Source organism: Electrona antarctica (assembly GCF_951216825.1).
Source record: "Electrona antarctica genome assembly, chromosome: 19".
NCBI classification, from domain to species: Eukaryota; Metazoa; Chordata; class Actinopteri; order Myctophiformes; family Myctophidae; genus Electrona; species Electrona antarctica.
Window position 1 is genome coordinate 34,716,210 of NC_136800.1, and position 24,684 is coordinate 34,740,893.

The 24,684-nt window shown below is 43.0% G+C and overlaps 2 protein-coding genes across 3 annotated transcripts in view; both read right to left on the reverse strand.

Annotated features, from left to right (window-relative positions):
- Positions 1-607: 607 nt before the first annotated feature.
- LOC306943610 (uncharacterized protein) lies at positions 608-8,037 on the reverse strand. 2 transcript variants are annotated; one of them, XM_079530040.1, is made up of 3 exons: positions 7,873-8,037; positions 4,032-4,125; positions 608-3,667 (listed from the first exon to the last, which is right to left on the reverse strand). In XM_079530040.1, the coding sequence occupies exons 2-3, from the start codon at positions 4,039-4,041 to the stop codon at positions 2,427-2,429; spliced, it is 1,251 nt and encodes a 416-aa protein (XP_079386166.1). In that variant the 5' UTR covers positions 4,042-4,125; positions 7,873-8,037; the 3' UTR covers positions 608-2,426. The 2 variants fall into 2 exon arrangements, with proteins under 2 accessions (XP_079386166.1, XP_079386165.1); XM_079530039.1 differs by lacking the exon at positions 4,032-4,125.
- Positions 8,038-13,061: 5,024 nt separating this feature from the next.
- glis1a (GLIS family zinc finger 1a) overlaps positions 13,062-24,684 on the reverse strand; it is a 36,346-nt gene continuing 24,723 nt past the window's right edge. The window contains exons 5-9 of the mRNA XM_079530023.1: positions 23,920-24,064; positions 22,578-22,734; positions 15,718-15,869; positions 15,355-15,480; positions 13,062-14,082 (exon numbers count right to left, since the gene is read on the reverse strand). Coding sequence (XP_079386149.1) covers positions 13,937-14,082; positions 15,355-15,480; positions 15,718-15,869; positions 22,578-22,734; positions 23,920-24,064 — 726 coding nt within the window. The 3' untranslated portion in view covers positions 13,062-13,936. The remainder of the gene's footprint in view (positions 14,083-15,354; positions 15,481-15,717; positions 15,870-22,577; positions 22,735-23,919; positions 24,065-24,684) is intronic.

Below are 24,684 nucleotides of genomic sequence, written 5' to 3' on the forward strand. Positions count from 1 at the left end.
TAGCTTTGATTTTCTGTCCTCAAGACATACAGTATTCACCCCAAATAAAGTCTTTTCACTGTCTTACTAAAACTTTTCACTCATGCCTGAAGGTCATTAGAGAGACAGAACATACATATCTGTTGTTTTTTTTTTGTCTTTTTCTTTTGTCTGCCTACTCTTTCTTCTTTTTCTCCTTCTGAAATGTACACTCTGAAGCGATATTGCCCTTTGCCCCTGTTAAGTGTTGACCTGATGTCATATGTAGTCCTGAAGAAAGCAAGGATGTTACAGAGACACTGGAGATGGAGTCACTTGGAGGGGGGAGGGAGGGAAGAGGGGTGAAAAAAAATCCTTGGGAACTGCAATTGTGTCCTATGTATGCATAGAAATGCTGTTATTGTACTGCTTTTTCCAAATAAAATAAATATTATAAAAAAAAAAAAAGAACATACATATCTGTAGAATATTTTAATTGAATAGCAGACAGTAGTAGTGCACATTAAAATCTTCAATGTTACTGCCTTTATGGTGGCCTATGACATATCTTGGCCTACTTGATGTGCCATTAACTTGCCAGTGTGTGTTGTTATCATCAACACCAAAGTCTTAGGGAAGCAAAGATTTGAAAATAATATTTATTTTTCTCCCAAAAGCACGACAGAAAAACAATGAAATGCATGGTGGACAAAAAAAGCAATATCAACAAGATACACATATATATGGATAAATATCAGTGCCTCTGGGTAGCAGTAGTCCCATTTTCAAAGTTAACGCAACATTCATCTACTGACATGACCTGTAGTAGCTGTCATTGAAACAGTGTTAATGCTTACTGTATAACAAAATGTATTTTTCTAAATTCTAGAGCTTCTCTTGTGCTCCTTCATATGGGCTGATAGGTCATAGTAGCCTATATCTTACCACAGTGCAAAGGTTTCCCAGATTTATAAAAACAAATTAGCATGAGTCATTGTCAAGTTCTGCTACATCCGCCGAAGTGTTTTGACCAAAACTTTTATAATTTGAAATACATTAAAATCTTACAATATATAGAGAAAGGTGAAAAGGTGATGAAAACAAGTTGTTGTTTTTCAGGAAGTTCCCCTCCCATCTTCCTGTCCTCTCTCTTTCTTATTGTACAACGTTCAACTAATACACAAAACCAGAATCGGTGAGAGTGAACATTCAGTCTAGTTTCCACCTCCTAACAACAATAGTGTCTGTACATTCTGCACCTTGTTGTTGACCCCAATATTTAGTGCAACTAGTTATCCTTTTGTGTAGTTCCCCGGCACTGTCATTATGCTTAGCACCTTAACACAGTGGCCCTCTGTAGCTCAGTTTACTGAGCCAGCCTGAATCATGCCACAGCACACAGATCACTATCCAACACCAGCATTTTACCAGCATTTTGATCCTGCCATTTTTCCAAGCATTTTCCAAGAAGCCTCAGTGTTAATTTAACACTGAGCGAGGACTTTAGTGTGCAAGTGTGGATTTTAGCAAGTGGAGTGGCAGAAAGTCAGCATTTCCCTCTCATGTCTACTTTATAGTGTACTTTTCTTATTCATTTGTCTCGTTCATACTGTACATTCCTCATGTCACATACAATTTATAGTAGCGATTGTAGCTTGATTAATCACTGTTTAGCACCGATTAGTGGCGTAGCCTTAACCACTTGAGCTACATCATAACCAAACAGTGGAAAATCTACAAGCTAGCAAGGTGATGTGATGTGAGCTTGTAGGTTTTCTATATTTTCACAATTTCTTTTGAAATATTTGAAAAGTTTTACCCTTAATGACAAGTCCAAAATAGCAACACCATGTTGAAAGTCGTTACGGTACATTATATTAATCTCCAGTGCATCAAGTGTGGAAAATCATATGTAACTGGTAAAACTGGTACTAGACTGTATGTACTACACATGTCCGTTTTACTTGGGTGTGGCAAGAGGAAGCAATGCAGATGGCAGGAGCTCTGTTGATTGCATATGGTGGTCAAACACATGTACATGTGCCCTTCTGAATAGAATAATAGTCTTTGGTGTATTACGATGGAGTCATCATGAATGTCTTTGTGTAAACCTTTGTCAAAAGTCACCATTCTAAAGGTCTGTATTTGCAGTGAAATGTAAGTCTTTACATGGTTAGTCAGTACAAGAGTAAAAGTGGGCCTCCCTTTCAAACAGCAACAGCGCTCCTCAGGTCCCACAGGAAAAGCTTGGGATTATATCACTTCCTCTTACATTGTGATACAACAGTGTTCTGACCAGACTGTCTGTGTGTGACAACAGATAACTCACTGTCTCTTCGTCTATCTATCATGCACACACGCACGCACACACACATACGCACGAGTACGCATGCACACACACACACGCACACATACGCACGAGCACGCACGCACACACACACAGACCATTTACTGCCTCTGCGCTAGTGTCACGAGAGGTCGACACTCTCGTACTCGGCATGGTCAGAGTCGTCCAGGTCGATGGCAGGCACAAGGCTGTAGTATTCAGTGGACTGGGTCATGTAGGCCTTCTCCCTGTCAGAGGAGTCTTTCATCACCTCTGTCACGCTCACTGTGTCCAGCTCCGCCCTGCTGCCTGTCTCCATGCCATGGGGGCCCCGCCTCACCTCTGACGGGGTGGAGCCGCGGGCGGAGGAGGAGGCATGGGTAAGCGACTCCACTGAGCCCAGCTTAATCTCCACCTCCTCGTAAATGTCTCTGGTGCTGCCCAGGAGGGCGGAGGCCGGGCGTAGCAGGAGCTGGTTCTTCAGGATCCCCTCGCGTCCGACGTCTGCGGGTTTGACGGGTGACCCTCTGGGCGCAGGCTTCTGCTTGGAACGATGCTTCTGGCCATTGCAGTTGGAGCTGGAGGGCTTCTTCTTGGAGGTGCTGAAGGCCGGTGTCTCCTTCTTCTTCCTCTTCCTCCCACAGCACCAGCAGAGTACCAGGGTTGAGAGGATGAGGAGGGGGAGGAGGATGAAGAGCGCGGTGAGGCCAGGCGGGCGGCACACGTCGCTTATGCTCACTGACCACACCATCCGGCCCGCCAATTTCCTGGGAGACGCGCAGGTCAGGTTCCCAACTAGATCATGTAGGCTAGTGGTCCTATTGTCATGATGCCCTGCTTGCAGGCTCTCCATCAGGAAACAGGAGCAGACCCAGGGGTTACCATCCAGCTCTAGCTTCAGCAGGTCTGGCTTCTGGAGCACTGAGCTTGGGAGAGAGCGCAGATGATTCCCCTGTAGGCGTAGCTCCTGGAGGCTGTCAGCGCTCTGAAGGAAGCCCTGAGGGAGCTCTTGCAGCAGGTTCATGCCCAGGTCCAGCAGCCTCAGGCTAGTCTGGCTGGTCAGGAATCCCCCTGGCAGTGTGGTTAATGCATTGTGACTCAGGTAGACCTCTCTCACAACAGATATTCCGGTGCCAATGATGTCAATGTGACTGATGTTACAATGGGACAGATCCAAGACTTCTATGGTTGTCTCATTGGTAAACACGGGCCAAGGCAAGCGGCCAAACGTGGAACCAGAGTAGTTCAAGCAGCAAGTCTCTGTGGGCAGCTCTGAGGGAAACTGGTCCAAAATGGTGGCTTCAGGACACAGGCATCCATCCACAATTCCATTATTTACCAGGAACATGAAATGCAACAGGACACCCCAATGGCAGACAATCTCTGGAACAGAACAGAACAGAACAGAACACAAGACAAGTTAGACTGTGAGACTTCATTACAAAGGAGACTGGAATTTGAATGAAGTCATCGGAATACAGTTCATTAATCTCAGCTTCTCTATTAGTCTTTAGTTTGACGGGTTTTCTTTTTCCTCACTCTTTCTCATCTGCTGTTCTGATGGTGATGCACAAGCCCGCATACATAGTACACACAGACCAACAGTGAACCCCATAGACTAGCATATGCACACATACTGTATAAAAATACCACACACACACACACCCACATACACACACACACGCACGCACAGTCTTTGTGGACGTTCTACATACAGTCCCACAGAGACGTAGAAGGGGCCTGGTACCTAGCAACATCTCTAAGGACTCCTGGTTGTTGTGATTAGCACGGACGTTGCCATGGTAATGCAGATGACTGGGGAGCAAGAGTCCACCTCAGACCTTCATAGCAGGATATGAGAGAGGAAACAGGTGCGATGACTTTGGCGTGGCAGAAAATAATGTATTTTCCAATTACTATAAAACATGTAAGAACAGATATACTATACAGTCTTGGAGCCACATGAAGCAACGCAGGTGTAAGGATGAGAGCTTTAAATATACAGTTTTAACAGAGTTGTATAAATACAGGCAGATACACGTCACTCGTTACTTGCAGCAAACTTCCTGCATGGTCTTTGGGATGCTATGTGAAGATATTAGCATTTTCAACACAGGGTCACTTTCATATGAATCAGACAGGAAGCGTGAGAGGATGAGAAAGGGGGGAGAGAGAGAGGGAGAGAGAGACGGGGGGGGAGGGGGTGGGAGAGGGGGAGCGGTGCCTGTGTTTGCCAGTGACATCACACTTCCTCACCCTTCACAATAGAAGTGGAAAGCGGCTCCACAGTGAGAAGGATGGAATGTGCTAACACCCCAACAACACACAGATACTCCATTTGGTGGGGTTAAAACAGGAGCACCCTAGTCAGCTGGAGGTAGATGCATGCTGGGACACAGTAGTTTTTCAAAATTCTACAATTAATGCCCCAATTGCATTTTAGAATCAAAGCACGGAATGCTTATGTAGTTCTCTTTCTTCAAGTATGGCTGCCTGTAACCTGGTAACCACTTCTTAAAGAAAATGGCGAATTTCTGTGGAGTGATGCTAGGTAAACACAGGGAAATAATATTAATGTTACTGTGACTTCTTTACAAGATCCAGTAACAAGACACTATTATGTTTTTGCTCTGGGTCGACGTCAGAAAGGGCATGCGGTCGCAACACCAAATCAAATGGGTTCAGATCTGAGCCAAGTCTCCTGCAGGAGGTGTGTCTGAACTTAGCCTGTCCTGGAAGGGAGTCTCCAGATGTAAAAACAGATAGCAACCGCTCAATGCCGTTTAAAGAAACAAGGGTTGCTATGTTACAGGCAGCCATGTTGGAAGACAGAAAACTAACAAACATAATGTGAAATGGCTGTATTCACAAAATCACAGTATGAGATAAAACAGTCTCAGCCCTTGTTTCAGAGCTGAATATTTCATATTCGTTTTCAGCCGCCACACAACTATCTGTGCAGGCGAAATAAAAGAGAGAATAAAACCCTAATTTGGTCATAGCAGCGTGCCAGCATCTCAATTTCAGAATAAACAAAGAAATAAATAAATAATAAAACCATGAACAATAAAACGCACCTCCACTGGATTACAGAAGTTACATACACTATATTGTTTTGAGACCTCATTTCAATACAAAGCGCTCTCTAATTTTAATTGATGAAGCATAACGCTCACAAGAATAAATATTGTAGTAAATTGACTTGAGGCAGAGCGTGACTACAGGTCATAAACTGTATTTTGTGTCTACTTATTGGTGAGTTGTTTATCCACGTTTAATAAACATGCAGGCATGGTGAGTCCACATAACTTTAGTCTAATTGAAACATGTTTCAGCTCTCCTCACACATCATTAGCATTCAAATTAGTTAACCACCATTGTTAAGTTTGGAACGATGCAATACCTGTTGTACTCGTTGTTACCGCTGTCAGAGTACCCATTACATCGGTAATATCGGTTATCGGCCATAACAGCAATTAATTATATCGGATATCGGTATCGGCCAAAATGTCTCATCGGCACATCCCTAAGTCAAACTGAATATCACACTGAAGACAATGCAGATTAATATGTTTTTACAGAAAACAAAGCGCACAGAAACAAATAAGCAAAAGAGGTTGCATAAGAAAGAAATAAAGCACATGTTTGTTCATCACTTTGAGATAATGGGCTGGCTGTGTGTGTGTGTGTGTGTGTGTGTGTGTGTGTGTGTGTGTGTGTGTGTGTGTGTGTGTGTGTGTGTGTGTGTGTGTGTGTGTGTGTGTGTGTGTGTGTGTGTGTGTGTGTGTGTGTGCGCGCGTGCCACTGCAAGTCTGCAACCATACATTTGCTTGTTTATTCACTATACTGTATGTCCCTGCAGCCTGCAGGCAGGCAGAATGATTTGACATTATGAACTGGTGTCTGGGGTGGCTATTGTCCATGTGCAGGAGATTATCTCCAAAGTCATTTGCATCGCACATGGCTCTTTGCCTTGTTCAAAAAAAGATAGCTATCAGTAGTTATATATTCAAAGCTTTGTGTCACTGTGAAAAGGCACAGAAAAGTAGTTTGACACAACTGCATAGAGTAATACTGCATTACTACTTGGAGGCAATGGTGTGGTTACGTTTGTGTTTTTCTTCAAATATATATTTTTCCAGTATTTTGTGTTATTCACTTCAGTGCATTCACCAATCACAAACCCTAGTATCACAATTCCTGGGCAAGTGGGCATGCTTGTCATAATAGGAGAACTTGCGGCGAAAAATAGGCAACATTCAGTGAAAATAGCACATGATCTTCATTCTACAACCTCGCAATGTGATGTGTTGCAACGTGTTGTGAGCTTGCCTTGTAGATCTAAGTCAATGGGGGAGTTCTTAAACATAGCTGAAATGATTATATCTTGCTTGGGAACACAATCACAGTCTGAAGGTTTGACAACTAGGCAACTAGCTTGATAAGATTAAACAAGACAATTAGCCATGCTTTTGTGTTTTTGGTGGAAGTCAGGTCAACCATTGATTTTATATGATAGGCCTATTTACTTATGGAGTCTGGAGCCAAAGGTCAGGGATCTACTACTTATGACAGACTTCAGTCTTCAAGAAACAGCCATCACAATAGAATCCTGATGTGTGTGTGTGCGTGGGTGCGTGCGTGCGTGCGTGCGTGCGTGTAATATATTCGTAAGTCTGAGTGTGCAAATGCAATCAAACAGACCTGTTCACTCTCAGAGTTGCATGAATACTGAGGATGTTACTGTGTATATTAGTGTGAGGCGATGACTCTTTAATTTGTAGCGTGGTCCACTTACCAGTGTTCTGTATGTGTTATGTAAACATAGGGATAATTCTGGGGAATGTCTCAGGAGTGTACACAACCAGAGAGAGGAGCATGGTTTAATTCTGGAGGCTGGAGCACCAAAAAATGACCTCACTGTGTAACAATGTGAGTTGCTACATCCTCTCTCTAAGACTTTCCTCAAAGATAACGGCCTGCTTTTCTATCGAACCTTTACATTGCTATGTTTAAATCTGCATTTTTCAAAATGTATGTAAGATACTCCACATCCAGGATATTAGAACACTTTAAAGCAGAGCATGGAAGTGAGTTGGTTTAAGTCATGAATTATCACAAGTCATAAACCACATCACTCCATTTGCCAAGTAAATGGTGTGACTAGTGCATGATATAGGCCTATACATTTTTAAATAGCACGCACGCACGCACGCACGAACGCACACACACACACACACACACACACACACACACACACACACACACTGTATGTGTATATTATATATACAGTTACATATATACTCTGTAACTGTATACTAATACATCATTATTATATTAATTCAATATTAATAAAACTACATTATAATTTATAAAGGATAGGCTAATTATATTATTATAATATTATTATAACGATTAATACATTGTCAATAATTATGTATATTTGGATAACTTCTAAACTACATTTTGAAATTGTTGCAATGGACAATAAAGAATATCAAAATAATGGATTGTAAAACAAAATGACTTGACTGTGATTTATGTGAGCAGTTGTTTAAGTCGTTATAAAATTGGAGGACTTCCCTTACCTTTGAATGCCATGGCTGCAACCTGTTGCTTTCCCTCTACGTGCTGCTGCCCTCATGGGCAGCTGAAGGGTTCATTCGTTTTCCACAGGCAGGTTCAGTGCAACGGGGACCTCTCTCTCCTCTCCGCATCACAGAGAGCTGTTAGCCTGCTGTTTAACCTTTACTGGATCTGGCTGGGTGTGTCGCTCCCTCCACCGACTGACTGCTAAACTCCAAGCGGAATGTGGAAATTCAGCTTCCCGTGTTTGTGTCGGACTCGGCACGCGTGCGTGCGCTCAATCAATGCCGCGTCGCGTGCGTGTGCATTGTTCATCGTACAGTTTCAGTCGCTGACTGAGTTTCAGTGAAACTTTAGATGCGCAGTGACTCACTATGATTTGTTCCAATAAAAAGTAGTAGAAGTCTAGAAGCGCAGATAGAAGCCATAGATAAATAGCCAGTATCTTACTACCACTTTGTAATGGTAGTGCGCGCTCTGGTGGCTAATAATACCACAAGTGCATGCAGGTTTGTAGTATGTTTATACAGTGTCATAGCCTACTTAAAAAAATAGGTAGACATACATCCATGATCATATTCAAATTTTAAATTATAAAGCAAAGCATCATTGATAATACATTAGTCTACATTTGATTTCCAAAGCCACTTTTCCAAGGTGTAACGGGAACTTTCAAGAAAACTAAGTGAAATTAGGCCTTAGAAAAATAATAACCTTGGAGGCACTGTTGGCCTTTTTATTTTGGATCAACTGCTGTAACCATTAGACTTACATAGCCCTACTTACATAGTGGGAAATCCCCACAATTTAAGTAGAGCTTTGTAAGTGTAATGGTTACAGTGGGAATTGAATATTACTTATATTTCTGTTAATCAGAACCATTCACACCACACCACAGGAATAAAGTAGGCCACAGGCTTTTAGCTATATAGCCTACTTGTAGTAGAGGCATTAAAAGACCCAAGTCTTTTCTATTAAATATGTCATTTATACCAAAAGTCCAGATAAATCCAATTCCTGCATAAAGTCTGTGATGCCAAAATGTTCCATTGCCATGTAAAAAAAAGAAAAAATTGTCTGATGTCCACACAGATTTCAGTATTGTCCACTGTCCACAATCAATCAACAAACAGGAAACTCTGAAACTATATGTTTGACATGTGAACTGGAGTTGGATGTAGGCTACCGTAATGTAAGCAGTTGGCTAGTGCATGTCCATAAGAAATCTTAAACATTAGCTGCCTGAGTTATATTAAGGCTAATTGCGTACTAGCCTAAGATTTAGACTCTCATAGATGTATTTTATTGATTCTGACATTTTCAATCTATGTCAGAATCTGGAGGCTACCTCTACAAGAAACAGAACAGGTTATATAATTATGCCATGCACCACCCGGGATTAAACTGCTCATGCCAACATGCGAGCAGAGTGGGTGGAGGATAAGGTGGACTCCATGACAGTAGGCCTACAGTAACGCACCACATGTGAGTCACGAGAATAGCAAGGACTCGGAGACCAAAGAAAGGACAATCCCCACTCGTTCTGGCTGCTACTGATGCAGAGACTCAGAGGGCATACTCTTCTATCATCGTGGTTAAATGACAGAAGGGCGTCACAGTGAGGGAACTGCTGTCCCGTATAGAATCTATTCTGAACATTAACTTGACGCACCTTCTCCGCTGTGCCATCAGAGTGAGCCACCCAGATGCAGGGCAAAATGGTCACTCCAAACCTACCTATATCTATCTATCTATCTATCTATCTATCTATCTATCTATCTATCTATCTATCATCCATCGTGGATATCTGCCCAGAACAAGGACTGTACCTGCTGGACCACATTGGTCCAACATGAGATAGACACACCAGAGATAATCACCCCATCTGTCTTCGCCCATGGCAACTGCCCTTAGCAAAAAAAGTGCAACAGCATATTGAGCATAACAGAAGGTGTGGGCAATGGCAGCAGCAGGAGATCATTGAACCCTCCAACAGCCCCTGACCGCTTTCTTGTGCGTGAATAGGACAATAAATGGAGTTTCTGTCTGTGTGGATTACTGGCAGCTAAACTTTGTGACCCATAAGGATTCCTACCCGCTTCCCCTCATTGATGATGCACTCGACCACATCACTCCAGCTGCTTCAGCTCGGTGGACCTCCGCAGTGCAGATATAGCAGCAATCTCCTGAGGCTGAGCCCAAGGCCTTTGAAATGCCCCCGCTACCTTCGAGCAGTTAACGGAGAGAGTCCTGGCCTGCAGGGTCCCTCAGAACTGCTGTGTGGTCTACCTCGGTGACCTCCCTGACCACGCACTGGATTTCAAGGTAGCTTTGACCAGGGCTGAAAATAAATACTATGAGTACAAACTACAAGCAGCAATAACTAATGAAGTGATATCAAGATCAGTAAAGTGCATCAAGAGTGTAAAGTGTGTTATGTGTCAGTGTGTACAGAGTTTAAAGTGTTTAGACGTTTTTATAACCTGATGTGTTCAGCAGAAGGCTTCTTAAAGTATATAAATAGTGCAAAAGCATTCAATATTACTGTATGTGCTGAAGTGTAGCAATTCTGAACAAGATATAATCCAAATACATGCAATGAATTATGTGCCAGATAATTGTGAGCGAGTATTTACAGATGAAAGGCATTTGACATTGTTAAGGGCTCTGATAACCTGAGGGGAAACAAAACTGTCTCTCTGTAGTAACGTTGTAATAGATAACACACAGACATTTTACAATAAATGAGAATACCGAAAAAAACAAGAAAACCGAGAATACAGAAAAAGAGAATACCGGAATTTGCCTGAACTGCAGTGGCACAAATAGTCCAGTGCTGGTGTTAGTCCTTTAAAATGATTTAGCTCAAACACCTTCTGAAGTCCTGCAGGGATGACAGTTCATTCCTATCCGAACACACCATGGACCCAGGAAGAGCCATTCCTGTACCAAACGGCGAGAGCCCTCAGAATGTGGGTGGTAGCCGAGTAGAAGGTGGTAAAAGCTATTGTGAAATGTATCTGTTGTATGAGGTGGAACAGTCCCTGCCTAGCCTTCCTCGCCACAGTGTCCATGTACATTGTTCATGCAAGTCTTCAGTGATGTGCACACTGGGGCCCTGTTCATCATGAGGGGTGAGGGAGGGGTGAGTCCCCTGTTCATCATGAGGGGTGAGGGAGGTGTGAGTCCCCTGTTCATCATGAGGGGTGAGGGAGGTGTGATCATTGGGTTTATCGTTTATGTGATGCCTGTCATGCCTGTAGACCGTTCCTCACCCAGGAGTCAGCCCAGCTCCTAATCCAGACAACAGTCTTGTCAAAACTTGACTATTGTAACTCCCTCCTTACTGGCCTACCGGCATGTGCACTTAAGCCCCTCCAACTGATCCAAAATGCCGCAGCCCGCTTGGTCTTCAACCAGCCAAAATTCTCACACGTCACCCTCCTTCTCCGCTCCCTCCATTGGCTCCCGGTCGCTGCCCGCACAGAATACAAAACTCTGATGCTGGCATTCAAAGCAACCAAAGGCATGGCCCCCCCCATATCTCACAAGTATGATCGTACCCTACAAACCCTCCCGCGCACTCAGATCAGCCAACGCAGGGAAGCTGGAGGTACCTTCACTAAAAACGCCGGGACAACGCTCCACACGTCCCAAACTCTTCTCACTTCTGGCTCCAAAACTATGGAATGCACTTCCCATCACAGTCAGAACTGCAGCCTCACTCCCAATCTTCCGCCGTAGTCTGAAAACCCACCTCTTCAGACTCCACCATGGCCCGTAGCACTTGCCCTAGCCCCTTAGATAGCACATTATGTAGACTTAGATAGTATTTTAAACAGACTTATAGCTTGTTACGTAGACAGCTCTAGAATTGCACTTTATGCAGTCATAGCACTTTATAGTACACATGTATAATATATTATATAGTATAGTATGTATAGTTAACATAGATACTCCACTGTTACGTTCTTAGTTTACGCATGATTCATGATAACTACTTTTTATATATGTGATGTATGCCATGCTTTTGTTTTACTTAATGTAAATCGCTCTGGATTAAGAGCGTCTGCTAAATGCCTAAATTGTAAATTGTAAATTGTCATCTGCAATCTTGAGGATTATCCTGGCCACACATGGTGCATTCATTTCCACTAGTATTTGCGATCTTGTTCTTTTGGTCAAGAACCACATTTCATGACGTCATAGGTCAAGAGGTGCGAACATTGACCGGTAGTAGGCTACTAGTCACAATTAACAACACAGCAGTACGGCAAAATCCAACATCCTCGCCACACTCGAGAACAAAACCACAATGTACTTCACCTGGGATATGCCTCATTCATTCCCTACCTGAAGTGGGGCATCCACCAGCTTCCTGCGGTAACAACGAGGATGGAAAAGGAGTGATGGGGAAGCGTATCTGTCCAAACAGACTTACTAGTGCAATTGGAACTCCACCAGGTCATCAGACGCTACTCCAAGACACACTGCAGCATGGTGCACATAAAAGACATGATATTGAACTCTCTGTTGCATGTAGCAATTACTAAGGATACCAGGCTGCATGTGATGATGATGATGATGACGATGATGAGCCAGAGAACTTACACTGATGATGACAAGCAATGTGATTTTTACTTCTAAGTGTAAAAATGTTTATGTTTATGGTCATAAGCACCAACATGTTGATTAGCGTTGACAAATGTTATATAAAAAGGGCTATTTAAAGTTATATGTAAACAGAAAATATTTAAAATTCATGTCTATCAATGCCAACATTTACATGTATAAATGGCAGTTTTAGTTACCTTGTGTATGCAATAATACTATATAAAATAATAAATACGGTATTATTTAGTATGAAATAAAGTGGTAGAGGGTGTGGTTAAGAAACACCTTTGATAAATACTTTCTTGGATCTCATTGGGACTTTTTATATCGCTTGTGTTTTGGATATTTGAATGAGGAATACAATTTTTCAAGATTTTCTGTTGCAATTTGTGAGATGTTCAACCCTTGCAAATGCATGTAGGACTACAGTAATGATATTGTTGTAACCCTACAGCCACTAGATGGCAGTATTGGAAAGAATATTAGAGGTCAGAATAGGGAAGCACATCTGCCACATAGCCTAATCATAAAGCAATGAATTGTTAGTATACAATAATTAACATTTAGGATTCATAAGAACATACACAATTGCTGTTTATTTGTTTATGCCTTATACAGTATACGTTAAAAGAAATATGAAATATCTGATTCTCTTTGGCTACAGAATCAATGTAAACATTTCTGGTTGGTCATTTTCTAACTGTCTCTGATAAAAACAGAAAAGAGTGCACAAACAATACTTGTAAACAATGCACACCTCACTCTCTTGTAATAAAAAATATACAAAAATTACAAATTCTTAGGAAGATGCTGCTACAGACGAGACAACAAACATGTAAATGCAGTGTGCATGCAACAACAAAAAGGCGAAAGCAATAGAAAGAAAACAACAACAAAAAATAACGGCACATGTCTGGTAACTGTGTAGATGTCTGTTTGTTTGCCACTATAAATGATGTGCTACTTGGGCAGGTCTCCATGAAGCTTTTGTCAGGGCCTCGATCTGTACCCCATCCAACTCAGGCTCAGTCCATATCCAGAAGAACTAACAGAGGTACAATTTGATTTTGATTCTTTTGGGCAGTTTATTAGCCTCAAGTGTGATCCATGCATGCTGTATCACTGGCACTAGTATTGTACAGAGAGTAGTCATTCCAGAAACAGAGGCTGCACTTCTCTTGTTCCAAAGTCTATAATTTCTGTCCATTTAATTTTATGTACGGTACTTAGCTGACCAGTCTAACCAAGTAGTGAGTCAATTGCGGTTCGGCATCTTGTTTAAGGGCACTTCAAAAGTTTGAATGATCACAAGTCTTGGTTGTTATGATCCGATCGCTGGGTTTGAGCTTCTAGTCACTATAATGCATATCTGTCACTTTGTGTTAGTCCCCTCAAAAGCTTGCTTTTTGGTGTATGTCTGTGTTCTGGTCAGACCCACTGGGCTTTGCATCATCATGAGTCCAGGTATATGGAATAGATCTGGCTGAGGCAGCGGTCTACCCCTCCTGCCTGGAAGAGGAAGCTGTCATCTGGGCAGGGAGAGGTGGAATAGCCCCCACCCCCAGCCTGACCCTGGAGGTCCTGCAACAAGTCAAACCCTGAGAAGAGACAAAATGGTGAGAAGACTTAAAACAGCTTTCCCCCTGATCTCCGGCACCGTTGGCCTGGCCAATGCCAAACTGTGCACACACACTCCCTGGATGCCAACGACGAACCTCTGCCCCAATTTCTCCTCAACGGCCTGTCATAGCGCCACCATGAGGCAGACGTTTTGCAAAACACATTTCTTTATATTACTCGTACACAATTTATCCATACATCACGCAAATCGGTATACACTATCTCTACAGTCATGTGATCAACACGGACCTGTCCGCTTCACCATATTCAATCCCCATTGGCTGAGATTGCCTTCCAAAGTTTGCAGGATTGGTGCAATTCGAGGGACATTTTGCATGCACATTCCCACTAGACCGATGAAGAAATCAGCCTAATGGTGGCGCCATAACTGGCCCATTCATGTTTTTACCTACAACTGCACCGATCTGTGTAAAACTTTGTATGCACACTCTCTAAAGTCTAGACTCTAGAGAGTGTGAAAAACCCTTGACCTACATTTTTCACATCTGCTTTTTATAGCGCCACAGGTGGCCGACCTTTTTATATTAATCCGTCAGACTTTATCCAAATCTCACGGAAATCGGTACCCATGATCTCTATAGTCATGTGATCAGGCCGGGTCTGTTTGATTTATCATATTCCATCCTGACTGGCTAAGATTGGCTTCTAAAGTTTTCAGGAGTGGCCCGTTTTGTACAATCTTTTTTTATTATTATAATTCTTGGCTAATGGGACATCAGCATTACTAAAAGAAAAAAAAAGATCTTGTATTGTCCACGTTTTTACATTTGTAAAAAAAGAAAGAAGAAAAAACAAGAAAAAAAACATGTGTCTATGGAGTTAACATTACTCTAATTCCCCCATATTATATTAGAATATTGAAATATGTCTTCCCTGTGTATTTTTGGTTTCTTCCTGAAAGCTAGAAGCCTTTGAGTCAAAAGGCCATTCAAAATATACCACGTTAGTGACATCACAATATCATCCCCTCCCCTAACCCCTCTCCCTTTATCATACATCAAAAGCTGTGGGTGCGGCTTCAGTTCAGGTGGCACTGTGTGGTCACTTAAAAACATAATTTTAATAATAGTACCCGATGATCATGTTTTAGGGGGGGGGGGGGGGGGGGGAATCACGACATTCCATATTTTGCATTTGTGTTGAAAAGGTTAAGAGTCAAGGTTTAAGATAATAATATTAATAACAATAATAATAATCACTGTAAGTTGTTTATTACCCCACATACAAACCTTTCATCTGATCTACTGCAGACTGAGCTGCAGAGTGTGAAGCGCAGGGGTTTGTGAGATAGTTGGCCGTCTCAAAGCCTCCGTCACTTATTGTTTGTTCCATTTTCCCATCTCCATAAAGACAGCCTTACCGGAGAAGAATGCATAAGAGAACAAATATACGTAAATACAACAGGAGAAAGGATGAGGGGGAAAACAACAACACAACAAACAGCTGTGAGATCATCATAACATAACTTATTGCATTCATAACGTGTCATCTTCAAAACCAGTGAATTAACAATGAAATGCTAAAAAACAAAACAGCAAACGCACATCCTGCGAGGCCAGTAACATTGACAAGCTCTTTGATGGTTTATATACCTTGCTGTTCTGAGAGAAGTTCCTGTTGGTTGTAGATCCTGTGGAAGCCATGCATTCGTATGATGTCTGGTCTGTCTGGCAGAGCAGGGCAGTCCACTGAAGTCCTCACTGGGCTTCCATCAGTGGGCATGAAAGAGGATGCTTGTATATCCCTATAGCAACGTAAAGGTTAAGTTAATCTATTTAAACACCTAAACAAACACAAGGGTAATATTAGGGCTGGAGTAAATCTTAGTTTAAATAAATATATATATTATTATTAATATTTTGGGGATGGCTAAGCTATTCTGGTGCTTTCCTGAGATATTCAAAAGCCTGAACTTTTTTATTATCCTTTAGTAATGTGGATATAATGTCCAGACAGGTTGAGGCAATCGTTGAACAGTAGAACAGTCTAGATGCAGCCTTTTAAGACCAGGAACAGAACACATTTAAGCTATATCTTGATATTACAATAACCAAAGTCCCAGATGAAAGCTCATATTGCGCTTTTGATATTATGCAAGGCATAATCGACAGGGAGTTGGTTATTACGCAAGGGATAATCAACAGCGAGCCAGTCATTATTGAGAAATAAACCCTGACAGAGTGATTAGGTCTTTATCACCATGAAGGGGTTTATTTATCAAGAATGACTTGCTCCCCGTTGATTATCCCGCTAATTACACGGGTACTTTATGAAGAAATGAATACATTGACCCAAGAGTAACAACAACATTTTTTGATTGGTTTAAAAAGGATTTCATTGCTTTCGGCAATGAAAGTAGTCCATTAATTTATGCCAGGTGTGTCCAGTGAAATCGGAAAACACCGGTTGGAAGTGTTCTATAGAGCACCGAAGTCTCCCAGCTGTCAACACATTGCGTTCCTGAGATTCCTCGTTGACGTAAGCTCAGCTGGTGGTGACTCGACTCGTACTAACCACGAAACATTAAATATCAATAAAATAAAAATAAAAATAAACGTAATTGACATTCAGTTTCTGTTGTGCGACGGGCAGATGCAGCCACCCGCCTACCCGGAAATGTAGTCTCTGGGTTGTTTGACTCGTTTCTAACGCTTATTTTGTTACTCTTTGGGTATATTTGTACATTTCCACCCATGGCTGAGGGAAGTAGGGGTGCTGGGGGGGCTGTAGCACCCCCTCCCCCCAGGCACAGCCCCCCCTCGAACAGGAGGGGAAGAAAAAAAAAAGATAAATAAATATGCTGTATCACAGTATTGGCACCTTATCCTGGTTAATTGCCTGTGTCAGTTCGTTCATATAACTTGCGTGTGGAGAGGGAAAGTAAAGGCCACGTTTGCGCGTGAAAATGCGCTAAAATGCGCGTGCATGATGCGCGTGCACGCGCATTTTTTGCGGCGCGCGCTATGCGCGCGCACCCCCTACTACACGCTCAGCCCCTGCGAGTGTAAAGTACTTCCCGCGGGCCTGTTTCCACCTTCAGTCGATGCTTCATATCCATATGAGTGAAAAGGCTGGGGTGATCGGTTTATTTTTCAAACACAGTTCTTATATGAGGCGATCTAAAATCCCCCTATGGAGATTACAATGCAAATAAAAAGTACATGAACCTGTGGACTGACGCCCTCTACTGACAGTGACGTCAGGACTTCGGTGCTCTATATTGATTATTCTGTTACTGCATTTTGTTCTATTTCTTGCCTCAAATGTTTTGAAAAACATTCTTGATTGTACTGTACATTTTGTGTTTGTTGACATGGCCATTGGCCACTAAATCAAGCAACTCAGATTGATATGAGTTAGGTGCTCATTCCGTGATTGACCAATCAGAATCAAGCATTCAAGCAAGTCATGTAATAAATGAAGATATCGCCCAGCTCTTGGCAGTGTGAGAAAAAACAGCTGTTCACGTGACAAAAAAATATACATAATTGTCGCAGACATCATGATCAGGAATACAGCATATGCCATATACATGTAAAATGCTTTAACACTGTAATACTGCATATAATCTATGTATTATAGAGAATTCCCAGAAGCTTAATTTCTCTTTCTGGGTCCACACGCATACACACACGCACACACACGCACGCACGCTTCATTTCCAAGTATTAAAAATCGTAAACTGGAAATGAGGTAACAGTGAGGTTGTTTTTGTTGGATGCTCATCAGCTGGCATCTAGGGGAGTGCTATTCTTCCTGGAGATCACAAGTGTTACCACACACACACGCACGCACGCACGCACGCACGCACGCACGCACGCACGCACGCACGCACGCACGCACGCACGCACGCACGCACGCACGCACGCACGCACGCACGCACGCACGCACGCACGCACGCACGCACGCACACACGCACACACACACACACACACACACACACACACACACACACACACACACACACACACACACACACACACAATTAAAAACAAACTTCAACTAATAGTGGAACAGTTTCTATTGTGGGGAGGGTATGCAGGCGGTCTGTGTAGGGAGTCGTATCCATCGCCACGCTGAAAGAATGTGCTGACTGTGCGCAAACAGTGTCCTGACTCAACATGGAAACGAGTGAGTCAGGGTAGCCAAGTCGAAGACGAGGGAAAAAAAGTTCACAAATGGAATCTCTCTCCGAGGAGATAGGCAGCTTAAAACCCCCGTATGGTATTTGAAAGCCCCCCCTCTGTTCCTTCAAAGAGTTTGCACTCAGCATTTCATGTGGGCCAGGGCCTGAGAACTCTCTTGGATGATGTACTGTAGCGTATTGGTCCCCAGAGGGCCAGATGGCCTTGGTTTCTGCTGGAAGGGGTTTTAGTGGGGGTTTCATAAACAAGCCAGGCCTTGTCAGAGAATACGGATGGCTGCTGGCCCATGCGTTCCCTATATTCGGGTCTGACCAGCCATAAAAAGGGAAATGTTTGGAGATTTTCTTTACATATCTATCATTTATCTTCCCCAGTCCCCTTTATTGCCCATTTCCCATGTCAAATGACATTACCTTAAATTTTACAGTCTCTTATGGAGTACCGTAAAAAGCCAAAATTAATCAGATGGACTTTCAGAAACCCAAACTGATATACGTTACAGATGGCTGTGGCTTGCCGAGGTAATAAAGACCAGGCTTTGTGTAGGGTTATGTAAACAAAACTGTGCTTTGATATACTATGAGCCGTTGATATAAATGCACGCGCGGCTGTGCCACGATGACTGCGCGCCCCAAGAATTCGACACTTCCCTAAATTCCCCGCTGACGGCTCCCAAAATGATAATCTACGGCTCGTATGGAACTGACCTTTAACTATAAACAACCGTGTCTGTTCCATCGCTTACATTCCTGCAACGTTGCAACAACATAGTTGAGATGTCTGAGCCATGCCCTGCGTGGTCTGCTAGCTGGATCTGTCGTTATTGCGGTCAGCATGCCCATACTTTTTGACTTGCATGATTTTAACAGAGAGGCCAGTCCTGAGAGAGAGGCTGTCAGCACAACCTCAGGAAACAGTTACACTGGTCATATTTTTTACAACGAAACCCCTTCTCTCGCTCTATCTATTGCTCTCCCCATCTCTCTCTCTCTCTCTCTCTCTCTCTCTCTCTCTCTCTCTCTCTCACACACACTCTCTTCTTTGCTTTCTCTCACTCACTCACTCTTTACCTTTCTCTTTGTCTCTTTCTCTCTCTCTCTCTTTCTCTGCACGGTCCAGGGTGAATCACAAGCTAACTATTGCCAGCTGCCGTCCCTCACAGGAGGCACTCGGAATGAGAAGAATCCTTCATGCAGCATTTAAAATCTTACTTAGTCATCACACAGATTATATGTATATTAGGTGCAGCGATGCGTTAATCCATGAATGGTTTTCAATAGCAGCAGAGTTGGGTTGGATCAGAGGAAGGGATGAGTAGGTTTACCATAGGTGCCAGTCTGTGCGTTCCAAACAGCTATTTAGGACTTGGCCAGGAAAACCTGACAGCCTCTTGTGCTAAAATCTATGTGAACCCCGTCAGGAGTCCCTTATAGATACAGATTTACTGGATTCAAATGGACATCATTTAGTCTATGTGATACAAGCAACGATTTAGAGTAGGCCTAGTGTACTGTTCTGCCAACAGCTGGGCCTTCAGAAACATGAACATTCTTCATTTTCATTTTCTTACCCAGGGAACTGAGCAACCCTGGATTTTAACACCCGCAACACGTTATTCGTTGAGGGAGTCTCGTTGGAGAATTTGAGAGTTAAGTGCCTTGCTCAAGGGCGCCTCAACGGTGGACATTGATGATGGATGACACTTCTCAACCCCCCCCAACCCCTCCATGGACTCCAGACCGATCAGGTTCCAATCACCAGCCCACTTCCCCTCTAACAGCCACAGTACTGTCGGCCCTTTAACATACAGTATGCATGTTTTGGCCTGTCAAACATCTCAGTTAAATCAGACCACTTGAATCCCATGCCACTTTGAGCTTCTGTAAATGTAAACTTTATTACCACTCCCTCCTTCGTATGTATATAATAGACTTTCTGTGTGGAAGCCATCCCAGCTAGTCTGCCTGTATCTAATGGATATACAGCCCCCCCCCCCACCCACCCACCCACTCACCCACCAAAAAAAAAAAAGTCTGGGCTCAGTCCCATGACCACAAAACACACAAACACTATATATCACAAACACGCGCTGATGGACAGGCTATAACATGGGCCTCTGAATCCCATCGGCATTCAATAATTAAAAGACATTAAAATGCCTAACGGCGGCCAGAATAAACACTTTGCCATGAGGTAAGAAGCTTGATGCCGGGCCGCGCTGCGAAGCAAAGCTCATTTATTTTACGTGTTTAACGTCTTGCTAAGCCATTTTGCGGGGGAAAACAAGTGCTTGAATGGTATTGGCTTTGGCAGGCCACTCTGTACCGCGGGCACCACTGAGCCTCTCTGTGACATCCTCGGCCTCTGTACAGACAACGTCAATGCACGCACAGAGAGAGAGTATATTTATGGAGACGCTGGCCGCATATTCTCAGACTGTAGTGACAAATAGATGCTGTGTCAAGTTCAACATGAGTCCAGTTACCGTATGTCTTTAACGACATTAATGCATCAATTTAAAAGAAAAAAGATCTACAAGATCTACAAGCTCGCAATGCGTTGTGAGCTTGTAGATCTGCTATTTGTCATGTGACGTAGTATATATGGTTAACATGCACAGCAGATCAGTGGCACAGTGCTGAGCATGGCTGCATAACATAGTTTTAAATCGCTATTTTGTTAATATTTATATTTATGTGCTTTATGAATGAAAGGAAAATAAAGGGAAAATGTGCTATTGCTATAAGGAACATGAAGGAATAATGAACATACAGGAATACCGAGCAAATTGCCAGATAAGTTCGTGCAAGTATCGAACATCACCCATGTGAACATGGCCTAATCACCCTCCTTGATGGAAGGCAAATGATTGTGTGCATCACGCCAATAGCAGCTAATAGTACAAGCAAGGAACAATGAGCAATGATTTGATGGCTAATTGTCCGGAAACCACTGCCCTGGAGTATTACAGCTGCGCCTTTTTAGTCTCTCCGTCACTTTTTTTCATTGGGCTGAATGAGACGTGTCTCGGTTTACGGGACACATAAGTTCTGCGGCCTCCAATTACCCAATCAGAGCGACCGCAAAGCCATAACTCTAGCTCTGGTGATAAAGTCTCTGGTCTACTCAAGTATGCATAGGCACACATCGCTGTCTCTATTTCTGGGAATGTGCTCAGTAGACAGAGAGGCAAAGCAAAAATGAGCATGAAATCTTTAAATAAGTAGCTGCTCTAAGGCTTTAAAAATAAGCTGAAATATAGATACAGTATGAAATGTGGCCTAGTGGCATAGTGTGTTACAAATGGCTACTGGGACAAAGCACATACATTCCGACCTACTCCAATGGATTCACCTGCAGGAAAAATGCAGTTCTTTACCAAAATACTATTCTCACCATTAAATATCTCTAGATCTGAACTGATCAGACAGACATATGAAAGTGTTATCATTCTGTCAGTTAAGAACCTTAGTTATGGCCTGGGCCATGGCTCAGTGGTCCAGGCACCTTGGCTGGTAATCCAGCCTTGCAGTGTGCCGCGGGTTCGACTCCCGATCCCGACGGCCTTTACTGCATGTCTTCCCCCCATCTCTCTCCCCATTTCCTGTCAGCCTACTGTCTGTCCCTCCATGAAAAAAATATAAAATAAAGGCGAAAGCCACAAAAAAAAGAACCTTAGTTATGGGGCATATCATCATCATCATTTTTCAACCGCGGTCGAGATCATGGATTCCACAATGCTACGCCAGACTTCCCGGTCTTTCATTGCCACCCCCAGTTCCTGCCTACTGAAGCACCGGTCCTTCATTCATTGCCACCCCCAGTTCCCTAGCGATGACATCAGGGAACGACCTCTTTCTACCTCTGGTCCGCCCTGAGGCAGGACTCCAGAGAAGAAGGGAAGATATAACGTCATTGTCAGCTCTGTAGCAGTGGCCGGCAAACTGCGCTCTTCTGGATCGGACCAGTGAAGAAACACGGGGAAGGTTGCATATGGTGACGGCACCAGGGTAGGGTTCCTGCCCACAACCGGAGACTGGGGTTTCCATGAACATGGACAATTGTGTTCATACAAGTGCTCCGCCAAGCTGGAGGCACCCAGCTTGGCGGAGCACCTGTATGAACACAATTGTCCATGTTCACGGGTGGGATGCTGGTTGGAGAGGGTGATCTCTGTCGCTGCAACAGTTAATCCTAGTTACTCGGGCACCTTTACTGTATTTATTATGGTGTGTATGACATTTAAGCAAGAAACTCTTCAAACAGACATCAAATTGTGGACATATCAGTGAAGGCCTGGCGCTCACCCTCCTCTCATGTTGCCTGGGGTCACCAGTGAAGACAGGGGGCTGTTGGCGCTGAAGTTTCCCTCCAACCTTGCATACTTGGAGCAAGGATTTAAAGACTGTGGGATAATCTCAGCGCTGACTCTCCTATGGACTGCATTGGAAACGGAGTACACGCCTGGAGAAGAGAAGAAAAGATGATAAAGTCGTGATATATAACTTTGTAATGCTACATGAGATCTGTTTTCAGGCAGATGACGACTGCACCATATGTCATCATAAAGCTGTTTTAGTGGTCACTAAAACAGAAAAGTAGACAGCAAAATAAATGATTAACAAGGGCAAACTTTGAGTACAGTATACGTATACAGTAGCCTAGTTTAGCTGCGTCACCCATTGCCAGATGAGCTCAGTGTCTTGGAATCTGATTGAATCAGAGATATAATCGAAAGAATCAAGAAGACATATTGCAGACAGATTTGATTATGAAAACAATGCATTGAGTCATTGCATAGAGAGTGGCAAACTATACATACACCGACATCGTCATTTCAACAGTTTTGCAATTGTTTCACTGCTCAACTAATAAATCAGAACAGAACAGAACAGAACAGAACAGAACAGAACAGAACAGAACAGAACAGAACAGAACAGAACAGAACAGAACAGCCAAACAAGCAATGAATATAAGAGGTTATTTTTTTTAATAGAAAATGTAATGCAGCCAATAGCTTATATGGCACAGTCCGTGGAACAATTGCCCGGTGCTGATAAGAACACGGTCCTCTTGGGCACTTTCAACATTAAACACTGGCACGCTTGTTTCGCCCTGAATAAACACAGCTTGCAATGTGTCCGTTTGAGGACTTTTTCCTCAAAGCCTTCTGGGTACGACTGCAAGTAGTCTGAAGTAATAGACATGGACAGCTCTCCTGGACCCTTTCTCTCCTCCTTTGCCAACTGAGCCTCAGTGTACCTGACAGCTTCTTGAGTCCGGTTCAGCCATTCAAAGAGAGGGAGAGAGCGTAAAGAAGGAGAGGTTGGCTGGAAAAACAGTTTGGAGAGGCTTGAGGGACAGGCAAAGGGAGAAGGGCCAACTTGCCCACAGTCACTGCCCGGTAATTGGACAAGGTAAACACTGGCATGATGAGCTATCATCGAAGGAATGAGAGGGAGGGAGTGAAGGAGCATATGAGGGCATGAGAGAAAATGAGAGACAGCTTTTTTTTTTTTTAAAGCCCAGGTGTGTTTGGTCTATTACCATTTTCTTTGTTTTTGTTCATTTCCTCAGAGGTGTCAGACACCAAAATGGAGATTTCCGCCGTATTTCACTACCGTTTCAGGTGGACATACAGTACAGTACCTGTGTAGTCGTCCAGACTGGGAGCAGGGGATCTGTTGCCTCTGCCGCCAGTGGGACAAAGCTGGGTGGGGGCAGAGCCATGGAGATGCTGCCTGGCCAGACATTCGCTCAACATGTCCGGCTCCAGCACAGAGTGCACTTGAACCTGTCAAACAAAAAATAATTAATTTAACAAAAAGTATAGACAGCGTTTTGATCCATAGTGGATCTTTAGTGGATCAATCAGAAACACTTGTTCAGTCCTTCCATATATAGTCCCCTGCTACATGTCATATAACTCATCACGATTCCATTGACATTATATCATGGGCTGTTATTCGCTGGTGTGTTTTTTGTGTTAAAAAACCCATAGAACAAAGGGTATAAAGGGAATAAGAATGAGACCATCAGTTTAAGCCACTCAATCAATTCACATGACATCACAGACAGAATATTAGAGAACAATGCGTTTATGCGATCACATAATCAGCCAAATGCGTTTATGCGATCACATAATCAGCCAAATGACGCAGATTATGCACGTGCACGTCAATAAAAAAGTGCGTAATCGCTCAAAGTTCCTGCATATTTCGCAACTTCCTTGCATATTTCACCGCATAAAATCACATAAATCCTGCATAATCTGTAACTTTTCACATATTTTGCATATTTCAAAACTTTCAGCATGCATCATTTAATTTAAATATTTAAATATTTTCCACATATTTTGCAACTTTCCGCATATTTCACAACTTTCTGCAATTTCCCAGCATAAAATCACATACA